This window comes from Panthera onca, chromosome F1 (genome assembly GCF_046562875.1).
Source record: "Panthera onca isolate mPanOnc1 chromosome F1, mPanOnc1 haplotype 2, whole genome shotgun sequence".
NCBI lineage: Eukaryota > Metazoa > Chordata > Mammalia > Carnivora > Felidae > Panthera > Panthera onca.
In genome coordinates, this window is record NC_138355.1 from 65238565 (window position 1) to 65253479 (window position 14915).

The window sequence follows — 14915 nt, forward strand, 5'->3', positions numbered from 1 at the left end:
TTTCCCGGTTTACATTTTCCGTGCAATCCAAACCACCTGGATTAGCTGAGCTGATTCATCTGATGTTTCAAAGTGCCTCTCTGCTACTTTCACCAAAGTCTCTTTTCCAAGAGCTAAGGCAGAATGCAACCCAAGCAAAGACAAGGCCAAAGTCACCATCTGCTTCCCCTAGATCACATTCTAACATATATAGCTACTCGATCCTGAGTTTCTAAAAGTTTCTAAAGCTTTTAATGTAAAAGTCAATAAGCAGTGTTTTTAATATGCTTAAAGGCATGAGACCTCTTTCTAGGTTTTTCCACCGGTAGGACTGAGAGCACACAAGAACTAGTCTTTCACAACCTCAAACGGCAGCTTTCCTTTGTTTTACCAAATATGTATCCGAAGCTTTGGCGGAGTCAAAATCACAGGGCGATGCCCAAGCTTCCTTTTCTACACAGAACCATGTGGGGGCACGTGGGTGGCTCAGTCAGTTGAGCGGACACCCACCTTCAGCTCAGGTCATGATCTCACAGTCCGTGACTTTGGGCCCCACCTTGGGCTCACTGCTGTCAGCCTGTCGGCACAGAGCCTGCTTGGAATCCTCTGTCCCCCCACCCCCTGCCCCTTCCCTACTTGTGACCTCTCAAAAACAAATAGATATTAAAAATAAAGAAACAGAACCATGTAGCTTGAGTTCAAGGTGTTCTAGATCCTTCTCCAGCTTGCCCTGCTGCTTTTCACTCAAACCAGCCAGCTGCACACACTTTGGATTATTCCAAGTCATTCTCAACCATGTCAAATAAAAATCTGGACTATCCAAATTATACCCATCCTCCAAGATTCAGCACAAGCCCCAACCTTCCCTTGACCACTGCATCTCGTAGTGATTGCTCTCATTTATTTATACCAAAATATATATATATATATATATGAGAGACATCTGCTAAGTCACTGCCTCCTAAATAATAATAATTACTTATGTCATACATTTAACACATTAACACACACTGCCTGATGATGTTACTTAACTCTTATGCATCTTGACCTCCCAGTAGGCTTAAGAAAGGACTCTTTTCTCTTGTGAAAACTACTGCAGGAATGAAGGTCTGTGAGCAGGCCTACAAAGGTTTGCTGGCTGAACGAATAAATGAAGTACGGAGGTAGACGGCTGACAGACTAATTTGGAGAAAAGACGAATTTAAAAAATGGGGCACACATCTATCCAGATCTGTGTCAGATTCTATCAAAAGAGCTCAAGAAATCTGGTCCCGACCCTCTGGGGCAGCTCGGAGTCATATTAAACCATATGGGAAAAACAAGGACCCGTCTCACCGATGAGAGGCACACAACAGCCCCGTCCCACCAGAACCCGTGAGGAATTTGACGTCTGCCACGATCAGAAGGTGGTTTTGGACCCGAGGAACACATAGCTGACCTAAATGTAACTTCTCTTCACGTACCACAAAGAAAAGAAAGCCACTTTGAATAAAGCTGGATGCCCAGAAGGAGGAAAGACAGAAGCTCCCATCACCAAATGCAAAATCGCAGGAGATCAGCAACTTAAACCAGTGACAGTACTGTTCCCCAAGTCTTTGGCCAAGAGTACTTTTGGTAACTAACTGCTCCATAGGGATTAAGATGAAAACTAGAACTAATGTCACCTGGTCAAAACTCAGCACCTTGTTTCCATTCTTTCAGAGTATCTCCCAGCTGTTTCCTTTATACAAAATACCTCCTTGTCACCTCTCACTTACAAGTAATCTTTTTCTACTCACTTGAGGACACCCTTTAGAGAGAAGAATTTCAGCAGGAACAATTTTATTTCTAAGTCCGCAATCTCATTGGGGGCTCAACTTTGATTTCAGTTTAATTATTCTACAAATGGCTAAAAGGACATCATTGGGGAGACACGTACTATATAAGAGAACCCAAACAACAACTAGTGTTTAAAACATTTTGTATCTCAACGGAGGTAGCTGGCTGCTGATTTCAGCTCTGTCATTAAGAAACTATTTCACTTTTTGAGGTTAAAAGCTGTGGCTCAGGGTGCCTGGGTGGCTCAATCGGTTCAGCCTCTAACTTTGGGACAGGTCATGATCTCTCAGGTCATGAACTCAGCTCATGAGTTCAAGCCCCATGTCGGGCTCTCCACTCTCCGCACAGAGCCTGCTTCAACGCCTCTGTCTCCCTCACTCTCTGCCCCTCTTGTGTATGTGTGCTCTTTCTTGCTCCCTCAAAAAATATACATTAAAAAAAAAAAAAAAAAGGCTGTGGCTCAGTGAGAAAGATATTTTGGGTCAAAAATCTATTTCTTAAATTATAAAAGCGCCTTGCTTCTGCAGCGCCTGGGTGGTTCAGCTGGTTAAGCAAGCGACTTCGGCTCAGGTCACGATCTCACAGTTTGTGAGTTCGAGCCCCACATCAGGCTCTGCGCTGACAGCTCAGAGCCTGGAGCCTGCTTTGGATTCCGTGTCTCCCTCTCTCTCTGCTCCTCCCCTGCTTGTCTGTCTCAAAAATAAATAAACGTTTAAAACAAATAAAATAAAATAAATAAATAAAATAAAAGCACCTTGCTTCCGTATTTTAAAAATGATGGATGGGGCAGAAAATAACACAGTGTTCTGCATCTTGGTTCCCAAAGGCATGAAGGGCAACAGTCACCTTTGGTTCCTATAAGAAACTAGCCAGAGCTGTGATCCCACTTCCTCGTCTACGGGCAAGGAGACACCGACACCGACAGGGACCCATCTCCATAGGGAAAAGGTGAGTGACACAGGCAGAAAAAAAAAGGAAAAACAATCACAAGGACGAAAAAGATATCACATCCCTGTGGCTACTTCTTTTCTAAAAAAATTTTTTTAATGTTTGTTTATTTTTGAGACAGAGAGAAACAGAGCATGAACGGGGGAGGGTCAGAGAGAGGAAGACACAGAATCTGAGCAGACTCCGAGCTATCAGCACAGAGCCCAATGCGGGGCTCGAACTCACGGACTGTGAGATCATGACCTGAGCCGAAGCCAGACGCTCAACCGACTGAGCCACCCAGGCATCCCCCCCATCCGTGGCTACTTCTGAGAGAACTCTCATCTCCAGATCCTCCGCCCTGTACGTTTCCCAAAGTATCTTCGACGCTTAAAACTTCTAACTAAATAACTTTTCAGACGTAGCAAGAACACCAGACTGCCTCTTTAGCTATAAGGATAATGGCTTTTGCAAACGCCATCAATACCCCGATGAGACAGGATTTGTGTTACTTCTAGCTGCAAATTATCTGCCATTCGGACAAAAAGCTTCTTTCTTTGGGCGCAGGATAAGAACTGACTAAAATTAACACACAAAATTAACACACGGAAGGGAGCTGTTAGTATGAGAAAACACTAAAAGAACAGTTTTCTCTATGTTAAGAGCCATCAGACACAACGGAGGCCGCTAGCTTTATACTGAGAGCACATCTCCAATTCAGTGAGACACCTCTTCAGAATGCTCTTCTTATCTAGCTGATGCTGGGGTCTCCACTCGCTCTCCCGGCCTGGAACTTGCCCAAGGCCTTACCCATCACTAGTGGATCTGTCACTACAGACTCAAACGTCCACGTCAGATTCTCTAGTAGAGCATGCTCCCCACTGCCAGCATGCACGGAGACTCTGAGTTAGTGTCATCCCGACAGATACCGGCCACCAAGTAAGCGCAGGACACCCCCACCAAAGCTTCAACCGTCCACCCGCCCCGGACCACCAAAGGGCAGAGCACTAAAGCTACAAACGCCAGTTAGTATGGAGGGAAGCACAGCCCCGTCACCATGCGCTGCGGGCAGGCTGGGATATTTACTTGAGATTGACATCAGTTGTGATGGTCTCTGACTTCCCATTTGTAGCACTGCTATGTAGGAATAAATAAGCATTAATGGGAATGGAAAACAAATCAAACAATAACAATGAAGTGGAAATGCAAAATATACTTGACTGAAAGGCATGTCGATGTATGGTAAATTATAAACTTGGCAAAGGAAATCGGAAAGGGTAAAAACAAAACTCAACGGCCAGCGACGAAGCATGAAGGACAACTGACGGGCCACAGAGCAAACCTGTTGACGAGACAGAGCCTGAACGTGGCTCCAGGCTGCGACACAGCCCAGCCCCGGCCCTGCTGGTAAAAGCACGCTCACGGACCAGTCAGCTGGCGGATGTTCTAACGTTCCCCAAGGCATTCTAGCGCTTTTGAGCATGCAGCCGGCCATTTTATCCGTTATGAACATAAATTACACGGCAGCCTGTTTTGTACATAAGTGCACAAATATCAAATGAGTTTGAAGGGGGTAATTCTAGGTGCCAGTGAGGGTTTGATCATAAAATTCAAGAGTTAGCTTAAAAGTGCTTTCTCTTAGACTTAAATAGCTAGAAGTGCCTTCTTTTTTCTAACTTTTAAATCCCAAAACATTTCTCAAGTTTGAGTATCAGTGAATGCCAGTGCCACCCCCTTCCTTTCCCGGCGCCTCCCCCAGTGACAGTGAAGGAGCCGCAGTCGGAGGGGCAGCGGGCCGACATCTCATAGGTCACATGTGGGTGGCGGGTCTCTGGCGGGAAGTGGCAGGTGGGGAGTCTCACAGATGGCACAAGTAGTGAGGCCACGGGCACGTGAGTGGCAACAACCAGTGCTCTCACTCTGCGGTGCAGTGTGCCCCCGGCGGGCTTTACCCATATGGCATGCCAACAGGATTCCCTCCTGACCGCCCTTCAGCAAGAGTCATACACGGACATGGTGGTCGCGTATCCAAAACGAGAGATTCAGAAGCGATTCCTCTTTAAAGGGAAGAAAAGCTATCACTCTCTTTGTAACGGGCAAAAGCCATCATACGCTGGGAACTGCCCACGTCAATACTATGCTTTTTGAAAAAACATCTAGGAACAGTCAGAGGGAAAAGAGAAAGGCCCGAGGAGACAAAGTCCAGGAAGCGTCCACACACACGAGATCAGACACTGACTTACCGAGGAATGGCTGGGAGGCGAGAGCCGTTTTCGTCTATGAAGTGGCCCCCCGCGTTGAGGACCCAGCAGTGATGAAGGGACAACAGGGCGTGTCGCGCGGTGGTAGGATTGTCCTTCCCGTTGTGACTGTCCGCGTTCTTCAGCGGGGAAAACTCATCTTCACGTAGTACTTCATACACCACAAACTTCCTGGAGTGGAGCCATACAGGAACCACTTTATCACAAAGTTTAAAACTGTAAACACAGCTGTGATCCGTCTACACAGCTAAGCCCTGGTCCTCAACAGCTGGTCTTAACCTGATTCCAGACGAACACTGAAAGATATCCTGCTCGTCCCTAGACTAAAGCTGGAATTCTTTTCTCCAATGCAAAAATGAGAAATTATTTTCACCCCAAACTACAAAACACTTCATCTTAAGTCAGAAAGGTCAGAAATCTTAATGCAAAACCCATGAGTATCTGTTCTGGGGGTGGGAAAGGGGGGAGGCAAAAAAAGATGCCTTAGAAGCCCACAGGGGAAGATGAATCTTATACAGCTAATTCGTCTTCTGCATTTGTACACTGGCCAAATTCGGAGCCACATACCTCAGCCTCGAATGTGATCTCTGATGGAGAGCTACAGAATCTAAAGTCATGTTCTCCGAAACACATACTTAGAGGTCAGTAAGACAGCCTACGCACAAACTGGGCCAATTCCCTAGCTCAACCTTTCAGTCTCTTAGCCAAAGTAAGTGACAATTTTAACAAAATTTAACAATTTTGCAGGAGAGTCAGACAATGGACTAAAGGGTGTAAAGAAAACATACAGGTTGGGGCGCCTGGGTGGCCCAGTCGGCTGAGCGTCCGGCTTCAGCTCAGGTCACGATCTCATGGTTCGCGAGTTCGAGCCCCCGCGTGGGGCTCTGTGCTGACGGCTCAGAGCCTGCAGTCTGTTTCAGATTCTGTGTCTCCCTCTCTCTCTGACCCTCCCCCGCTCGTGCTCTGTCTCTCTCTCAAAAATAAATAAACATTAAAATTAAAGAAAAAAAAAAAAAGAAAGAAAGAAAACATACAGGCAACTCAAATCATACTCCCAGGTTGGCGCTTTGAGAGAATGATAATGAGTCTCGACAGGACACTCACAGCCACAACACCACCCCTCACATACATGCTCCCGAGTGTTTGCAGAAAACAGCGTCCTGGCCTAACGGAGTGAAAAGCAACATTTCAAGACCTGTAGCTAATCTTACTGGTGCTGCTGAAAACATACTTTGCAAACTGGAAGATGTCAAAGACAAATTTTTCCATCTTTATTCCATTTGGTTTGTCTGGCTTAATTAACTGCCCCTGGGAATCCACGTAGGGAATCTTCTTTTGAGCCACATGGTGCTGCAACTGAGGTTCATAAATACTGAGTAGGGGGAAAAAAAAAAAAAAAGACATAATCACTTTCCGAAGTTAAAATGCCAGAAAATCCTATAATCACACTCAGGCACAAATGCACCCACAACCTTGCTAAGACTGTCAAAGTGAAGCGCATCTGGGAAGTCTCGGTTCACGTTTAAATATGAAGTGAACAGATTTCCCTATGCACCTCCTTAGTTTTAAAAGACTCCAGTAACGATCTCCACGGTAAAGAGCACACACCACAGCTCACACCAATGTCTCTCCCAGTTTCCATGTCTTCCAAAAAAGGTTCTGTTCTTTGCCCCAACTTTCCCAACCGAGAGCCCGTGAAGTGTGGAATGGGAGGATGAGGATTGACAGTTGTTATGGACAAATCAACTAACACAGCTACAAAGCGCAGAGTGGGACGGGAGGTATTGTGGAACTGGAGTCAATACCCTACAGTAAAGCTCAGGGACTTTTTGAGAAGTAAACCATCATCATGAATGTCTAAAAGCTATCACGTGAAGCAGACAGTGAGAAGGTCCTTCCCTTAACAGACCGATGGATTAAAGAAGCTTCTGATGTTATGCTTTTATCCCACCACGCTGATTTCCACCCAGGTCTCCGGTTCCTTTCCCTACTGGTTCCTGAATGCTAGTCTGGGAGCCAGCTAAAATTGGGCGGGCAGCCTTTCAACACTAGATGACCTGCGTCCACCAGCAGGAATTCTGAGGCCCTAGACGCAGGGCAGACAGGCTCCTAGAGATGTGCACCCTATCATGTGCAAACAACAACAATGTGAGATAAATTTCCACTTGATGAGGGTGATCTTCAGGGGAGAAGATGAATTCCACAGAATAAGGACTTGGGTGTCTTCCTCCTTCTCAAGTGACTTAGTTCCTGAGTAATGACAGAAGAATCTATCTTGCTCATACTTGACAACATCTCTCAGAAACGGGACAGTGAAGAAGTGGTTGGCAATGTTCCCCGCATTGAACAGCAGTCGCCCGTCCGAGCTTCGTTTCTGAGCTGTTGCCAGGGAGATCTCACTATATTCCACCACCTGGTAGACTCCGTCCACTCGGCAAACCACTCCCACGGGCTCCGTAGGGTTCGTTTTCTCCACCACCTGCCCCAAGAAAGACAGCAGCAGGAAAAGAAATACGATCAAATGAGATATTGGAGATTTGCCATTTTCAAAAGCCACACCTACAGTCTTGCTTACATTGTCTTTAAGGCATTAAGTCAAAAGGAATCTCTAACTGCAGACTGCCACCTACCCATCTTTATATTCTTTGACAGACTACTGTCCAACTGGAAATGAAGTAAATTATCTCCTTCCTGTTTATCACCTAACTAAACCATGGAAGAGAAATGCCGTCACACACACAGAGCCCAGAGGAAATCACATTTGACTGGGAATAATTAAATGAGGAGTCTACTTCCCCGCAAATACCTTATTTTAATTAATTTACCCTTAATGACACTCAACGGTTGAGAATAAATGAAATGATATTTCTCTGGGATTCATTAATACAAACGTAAGGCATTTGGTCTCTCATTTCGTATTGCCTGAATCATTATTTCATTTGAAAATGGCGCTTCTTTTGTTTTCATTCATGAATACGGCATGTTCCTTGTTTTTCCAGGAGTTGGCGAGGAGGTAGGGGGCGTCAAGGCAGGCAGGTCACTGGGATCTGGCTCCAACTTCAATCAGAAAAGCCTGCCCAATACTTATCTGTTTTGCATGTTAGACTTTGTCTGAAGTTGATTCTATGCTTTAAAGAAAGTTTGGAAACCAGTGACTTGATCATCTATCAATGGCTCTAGGCTGGGGGGAGCTGAGAGAAAGGTATATACCTAAATCACAGGGAAATGTAGAATATGTAATTTAAGAAGAAAAAAAAACCCTCACAAGTGATTCTGATACCCCACCACCCTAATCCAACACATCACTGACCTAAATGAAATGTTCAGAAGAAAATTACGTTAAGCACTGTGTGAGATACGCTAAAATAAAATCAAGATTCAGATGAGATGAATACCCGACAGAAGATTCAAACAACGGGAACGTTTTAAAGATACTGCTGTCTGCCCTGTTCAACGAGCAATCCAGCATGCTTTGGAGTAGTTTGAAAAATCTGTCCCCAAACTAAAAAGTCTATCCTAAGCATACATGAAATCCACATCAATAAAGTTAAAACTTTTCCTCCGCAATTGATTTCTTAAAATAAACCCGGCCAGCGGCAGTCTCCTCCAGACAACCAAAGCCACCATTGAGGACTTCGTTTACACAGCAATTACAGCGACAGGCACAGAGTCTAGCTCGGTGAGGCAGGGCTACCGGGCACGGAAGTCCGCTGTGTGGTTTCACTGTTTGCCACCCTGAAAGGAGCACACTGTTCAATTTTCTACCAAGGAAGTGGATTACACTGGGGGGAAACATACAACAAAATGATTTCCATCAATCACAGGCCTATGTGCAATTCTAATCTATCAACCCCTCACCCTCACCACCTCCACAGTTGGGGGTCTCACTAGACACGGAATTTGGAATAGAGTCCTCTCGCTCCCATTTAAACCTACACACACACACACACACACTAGATTTTCCAGTCACCTCTGTGTGCCCCTACTCCGACCAGCCATAGAGAACAAACCTGAGCACATTCACACTTTACGGTTCCCAAGGGTTAATCTGTCAGTGAAAGATGTACTTCTATGACAACTCTTGACCCTCCAAATATTACAAAAGTCTAGATTACAGAAGAATGCATTTGCAAACTGCGTAAACGGAAGGTCAGTTTCCATTACACAGAAAGTTAGACAGCACAAAATTAAGAAGTTTGCTTGACTTTCTCCAAGGGAAATCCTGAAAAGCTGAGTTTGAAGTACCACTCCAAGCTCCAAGTTCAAGCTCAAAGCTCAAGCAACTGCTCTACAGAGTGACGACCTCCAGTTAACAATGGTTCCTGCCCGGTTAGCGCTGGGCTTCTGCAAACCACCGCTCTAAGTCTTTTCTCAAGGTTCTCACTCCATGAAAAATACTGAATTCCTGAATTCACAAAGACGGGAGCCTTTTAAAGAAGTAATGAAAAGAGTTCCACTACCACACTATGAATAACTCCCTAATTCAGATGTTCGTAAAAATATATCTCGACATCTTGGTTTTCAATTAAAACAAAAAGGGTGGGAGGGCAGATTACATAAGGGCTTTCTGCCATCTCTAAAAGTTTTTAACATACACCCAGTCTTACCGCAATTTGACAACGGAGTAGTCCATCTGACTACGTGGTCACTCACTGAGTGACTTCTGCATTATGTTCCAGACACAGAACTAAGCGGGAGGACTCAGAGTCCTGGAGAACCCACAGGTGGTGAAGAGGGACAGGTTACACCTGTATCTATCTCTGTGTGACCAGTATACTCACAAATAGTAGTACATCTGATTTCAAGGTTTTTAAGCTGTCGGCAAAAACGTAGTCACTCCTAAGAGTTCGGTTTTATAATGTGATAGCATACTACAACTAGGAGTTGGGGAATGTGAATTCTAATCCTGTTTCTGTGAATGGGGATGAATGACCTTGAGCCTGGAGCTCACTTAGAACTGGGCCTCAGAGTGCTCGTTTCTGAGATCAAAGGGGCTGATGAGATGATCTCTGAGGTTCTTTCCAGGTTCGCCACTCGGATCGTATAGAATTTAAATTGACCTGAAGCCCAGAGCAGCAAAATTAAAGTTTCTGTTTTAGAAGGAAGAGTGACACCAAGCGGAGCAAAGTCAGAAATACAGTCTAGTTTTTATTTTTTATTTTTGTTTAAGGCTCAGCTACTTCAAATGCCCTGTTTCTATTATAATTTAATAACCATTTACAATACAGTGCAGATACTCATACAGTATTAAAACAGAGAGAGGTCTTAAATAACAGAACCAACTTTCTATTTTCAGAGTCTAGAAGAGTCTTACTGGGGTCTACCAGTTTAATTTCTCGAAACCCGCACTGGTAAATTTAAAACTTCAGCTTTTATGGCTTTGCATTAGATTTACAGATTAATTTTAAGAGAAATGACATCTTTATAATAGAAAATATCTCAAACCAAGGCTACGATATGCTTTTTATGGTATGCTTTTTAAATCCAAATATTTCAAATTTATATCTAGTCTAATCTGTTTGTGTCAGAAGCCTGTGGTATATAGCTTTTGCTTTTGGCAGAAAGGTCTTCCCTTCATGTCAGTATTTTTTTCTTCTAACATTTTTATGGGGTTTTTTTTATACTTAACTTTGTAATCCATTTGAAACTGATTTTGGTATGAGCTTTGAGGATGAGATTTTACTTTATTTTCAGCCAGTTATCTCATTCATTTCCCCCACCGATCTGAAATGCCATGTGTTTACATACAGCATTCTTACGTGTACATGGATTGATTTCTGACTGCTTTACTCTGTTCCATCAATCTGTCATTCTACTCTGGTTTCAGGACTCCTTTTTTTTTTTATGTACAACCCATTTTAATACCTGGTAGACTGTCTCCAACCCTCCTCCCTCCTTCTCACCTTCTCTCAGCATTTTCCTGGCCATATTTACATGTTTTTTCTAAAGTTTACGATCATTTTGTTAAGTGTCCCCCAAATAGTCTCACTGGGACTTTGACCAAAATTGTGTTATACTTTAATTTGGTGAGAACTGATACTTTTACAGATTTCCAGAAAACAAGTATTGGTATTAATATTTTTAAATCTTTCGCAGTGTTTTCATGTTCTCTATTTTTTCCTAGAAACACGACACGTTTTGTTCACTGCCACATAGGCATGCCTCCTATATCATCATCTGTGCAACTAAAACAATGTTGAAAAGAAAATGGCAAGACCAGTCTTGTCACATGGCGATACAGACCTCCCCGCTTTTTCCCACCCACCCCGTCTATCTTAATATTAGTGTGTTATGTTGATGGCTGTCAAGCAGTTAACAATCTCCTTCATTGCCCTTCTCTGCACATTTCCGTCTTAATCATAAGATTACCACGAGGTAGCTTGTCAAATGCCTTGCTGAAATCTACATCTGCTATTCCCACCACACTTCCCTTCCTCCTACTCCAGCAACTTTGTCACTGGAAGAAAGTGGGTTAATCTGATCAAATACAACTTGATATTTTTTTAATTTTTAATGTTTATTTCTGAGAGAGAGAGAGAGAGAAGGTGCAAGTAGGGGAGGGGCAGAGAGAGAAGGAGACAAAGAATCAGAAGCAGGCTCCAGGCTCTGAGCTGGCAGCACAGAGCCCGACACGGGGCTCAAACCCACGAAGCGTAAGATCATGACCTGAGCCGAAGTTGGACACTTAACCGACTGAGCCCAAACACAGCTTGGTATTAACGAATCCATCCCGGGCCTAGTGATGATCATTCACTTTCCCAGTACTTAACAAATCATCCACACACAAGCACAGAACATTATTTCTAGAATCAAAAGCTGCCAATTTAAGAGAAAAAGCAGGTGGGGGATAATTTAGTTACTGGAGAGAGAGAAAATATTCCAATCACCCTAATAATTCTAGTTTGAGTCCTGGAATATACATCCTGACAGAGCAAATCCACCTGGAGCCTCGCTACGGTTGGGGAAGGTATTACCTTTGCACCACAATCTGCTCCTTTCTGGATGCAGAAGCCAATGAACCGGGGGTCTGCCACTTTCACCAGAATGTTGTCAACACAGTAGACGTGAATGCTCCAAATGCCTCTCTGTTCCATGTCCTCCACGATATTCTGGGCTGCAAGTGCCCGATAAAGACCACCATTCCCATCTGGGAAATAAAAGAGCCCATTAGTAGCACACCAAAACCCATTCAGAAGGTACAGCAAAACTGTTACCTGGGCTAATGCTGTCAAACTGGGGTGAAGAGCTCTGAAAAGCAGTTTTACATCACAGTGTCAAGAAAAGTATCCGTAAGGAAGAATGGGGGTGTCAAAATATTAGACTACATGACTGTGAAAGTAATTTAGCAGAACTGAGAGGGTAACGTTAATGCAGGGCCAGGCAACCCAAAGACCATACGTCTCTTTTTAACTCAGCCCTTTTAACCATTTAGCCCATAATACATTGGGAAATATAAAATTATTTATCAGGTAATGATTATTTCATAACATTTCAAGCGTTGCCAATATTTGTACGATTCAAGTTAGCTCTATGTTTACAGCGCCATCACTGACAATTTCCCCCATCTCAAAAATAAAAATACATGAGCATATTATACCAAATAACTCATTAGGAAACCAGGTTAATATGAAGGTCAGATTTAAAATAAATATAGGTAAAAGCCTCTTCTTTCACATCTATTTTTAGTGCTGCTTTAATGTACTTCTTCCATCAACACTTGCAGCCTCAGCTTGAAAAACTGGACAACTGTGGGGCACCCGGGTGGTTCAGTCAGTTAAGCGTCCAACTTCGGCTCAGGTCATGATCTCGTGGTTTGTGGGTTCGAGCCCCGCGTCAGGCTCTGTGCTGACCGCTCAGAGCCTGGAGCCTGCTCTGGATTCTATGTCTCCCTCTCTCTCTGCCCCTCCCCTGCTCTTTCTCTCTCTCTCAAAAATAAATAAACATTAAAAAAAATTTTTTTTAATTGGACAACTTTTAATTGGACTTAAAAATAAAGTGTTCCATAATTAAGAAGGAAAGAAAGCATTAAGATGACACAAAAGCCTATAGCTGGAGACTACCACCGTTAACACTATTATTTGTCCCCTTTCAGCCTTTCCTCCAAGCAAAGATTCACAGAGATATGAATCTGTCCACACGGTTATTTTTCTAGTGGGGATCACAGTCAGGGTCGCTGCATGTGTCTACACTGGCAGCGTGCCGACGGGTCTAGGATCCTCTAGCAGGCTGCAGCGGGCACACGCCACCTGCAGGCGCTCAGAGCGGTGGCCCAGCCATACTGGGCGTGCAGCGTCACGCTTCCCATCGAAAGTTAACCTGAAACTACTTCTCTGTGTCATTTAGGCCTCCACAGTTGTTTTAGGACAGTTTGAGAACCATTACTATCGATAAACTACATTTTAACCTCTTATTTATGAAAACAGTAAACGGTTCCCAATCTTTCACTACGAGAAGTAATGTAGCCACGAACCCTGCTGATGTAAAACACTGGGTAAAGACACCGAGTACCCCACACGCTGCCCAAGTTGCTCTCGCGGCAGACATTCACACTGTGAAAGTGTACCATGTCACCCGCTGGCATTTTCAGTTTTTTTAAATCATTACCAAATGGGGATACAATTTTAAATATGAATTAAACATTGATTTTTTAAATCCAAATCACTGGGGTGCCTGGGTGGCTCAGTCGGTTAAGCATCTGACTTCAGCTCAGGTCATGATTTCATGGTCCATGGGTTCGAGCCCCACATCAGGCTCTGTGCTGACAGCATGGAGCCTGGAGCCTGCTTCGGATTCTGTGTCTCCCTCTCTCTCTGCCCTCCCCCACTCAGGCTCACATGTGCGCACACTCTCTCTCTCTCTCTCAAAAATGAATACACATTTTAAAAAGTTTTTTAAAAAAAGGAAGAAAACCAAATGGAAGGACTTATGTTACTACCATTTCCAGTCACCCTTAAGTAAGCATGCTTACAAACCTGGAGCCATAGAAACCTTGTTCTTGTCTTCCAAAATAATCTTCCCATCAAAACTCATGGCAGGGAGCATTCCCTGCTGAAAAAAGATTACATTCTCTTTTTTTAAACCAAAGTACTTGTGCTTTGTGAAGAATTCCTTTGTAGATTCCATTGTTCTGCCACTGGTCATTATATACCTTGCAAGAGAAAAGTAGACCTTCTAAGCCATAGGGTCATGTGAATCAGGGCACAATTCAATCTTGTCTATTTTCTAAGCTAAAAAAAAAAAAAAAAAAAATCACTGAGCACACTGTCTCTTTGTTCTGACCTCCTTCATCCTCTTCCTGGATAAGGGAGCATTAGAGGCTACCCATGGGGAATTTCTTCCAGTAATTTCATCAACCTTTACATGTAAAATACGTCTATGTGACAATATTACACGTACCTCCTGCAACAGAGAGCCTGTAACTGGCTTAAAAAAACATTTTAGAACTCTGTGAAAGGTGTATTCTAAATTTAAAACTCCTATTGTAAATAAATAGGGAGAAAAGGGTAAATGTAATACAGTATAATGATCTCTCATGGTTCTTTTTACTAAAGTTTTGAAATGTAATCTGGGCTCTGCTCACCCTCCATTTAAAATCATAAAAGTGTAAATATACTCTCTGTTTTCACAAAAATCCAACCCCCGCTAGTATGGCAAAGGAGGAAAAAACCCTATCTAAAACCACAGTTAGTGACTATAGTAGCTCCTGCCCTTACTAGAATGTAAACCACATACATATAAGGAGGGATTTTTGTCCGTTTTGGTTGCTGATCTATCCCCAGTACCTAGAAGGAGGTATGCAGTATCTGTTGAATGAATAAAGAAAATGGTGTAATTTCCCACAATACTAGGTATCTGTCTACTTAACAAATTATCCTGGGTATTTTGAACTCTAACTACAAAGAGGTGGCTAAATCACTCTGCAGCAGAAAA

At 43.5% G+C, this 14915-nt stretch overlaps 1 protein-coding gene and 1 long non-coding RNA gene across 6 annotated transcripts in view; one reads left to right on the forward strand and one right to left on the reverse strand.

The window, feature by feature from the left end:
• UAP1 (UDP-N-acetylglucosamine pyrophosphorylase 1) overlaps window positions 1–14915 on the reverse strand; it is a 49815-nt gene that overhangs the window by 14424 nt on the left and 20476 nt on the right. For 2 of the 5 annotated variants that reach the window (XM_060644451.3, XM_060644450.3), the window contains exons 4-9: window positions 13958–14133; window positions 11960–12132; window positions 7271–7464; window positions 6217–6357; window positions 4968–5156; window positions 3811–3861 (exon numbers count right to left, since the gene is read on the reverse strand). In XM_060644451.3, the coding sequence (XP_060500434.1) occupies window positions 3811–3861; window positions 4968–5156; window positions 6217–6357; window positions 7271–7464; window positions 11960–12132; window positions 13958–14133 (924 nt within the window). The remainder of the gene's footprint in view (window positions 1–3810; window positions 3862–4967; window positions 5157–6216; window positions 6358–7270; window positions 7465–11959; window positions 12133–13957; window positions 14134–14915) is intronic. The other 3 variants (XM_060644453.3, XM_060644455.2, XM_060644454.3) reach the window with 3 other exon arrangements.
• LOC144614859 (uncharacterized) lies at window positions 2572–2916 on the forward strand. Its single transcript, XR_013553093.1, has 2 exons — window positions 2572–2745; window positions 2867–2916. It is a non-coding gene; the product is annotated as an uncharacterized LOC144614859 (long non-coding RNA).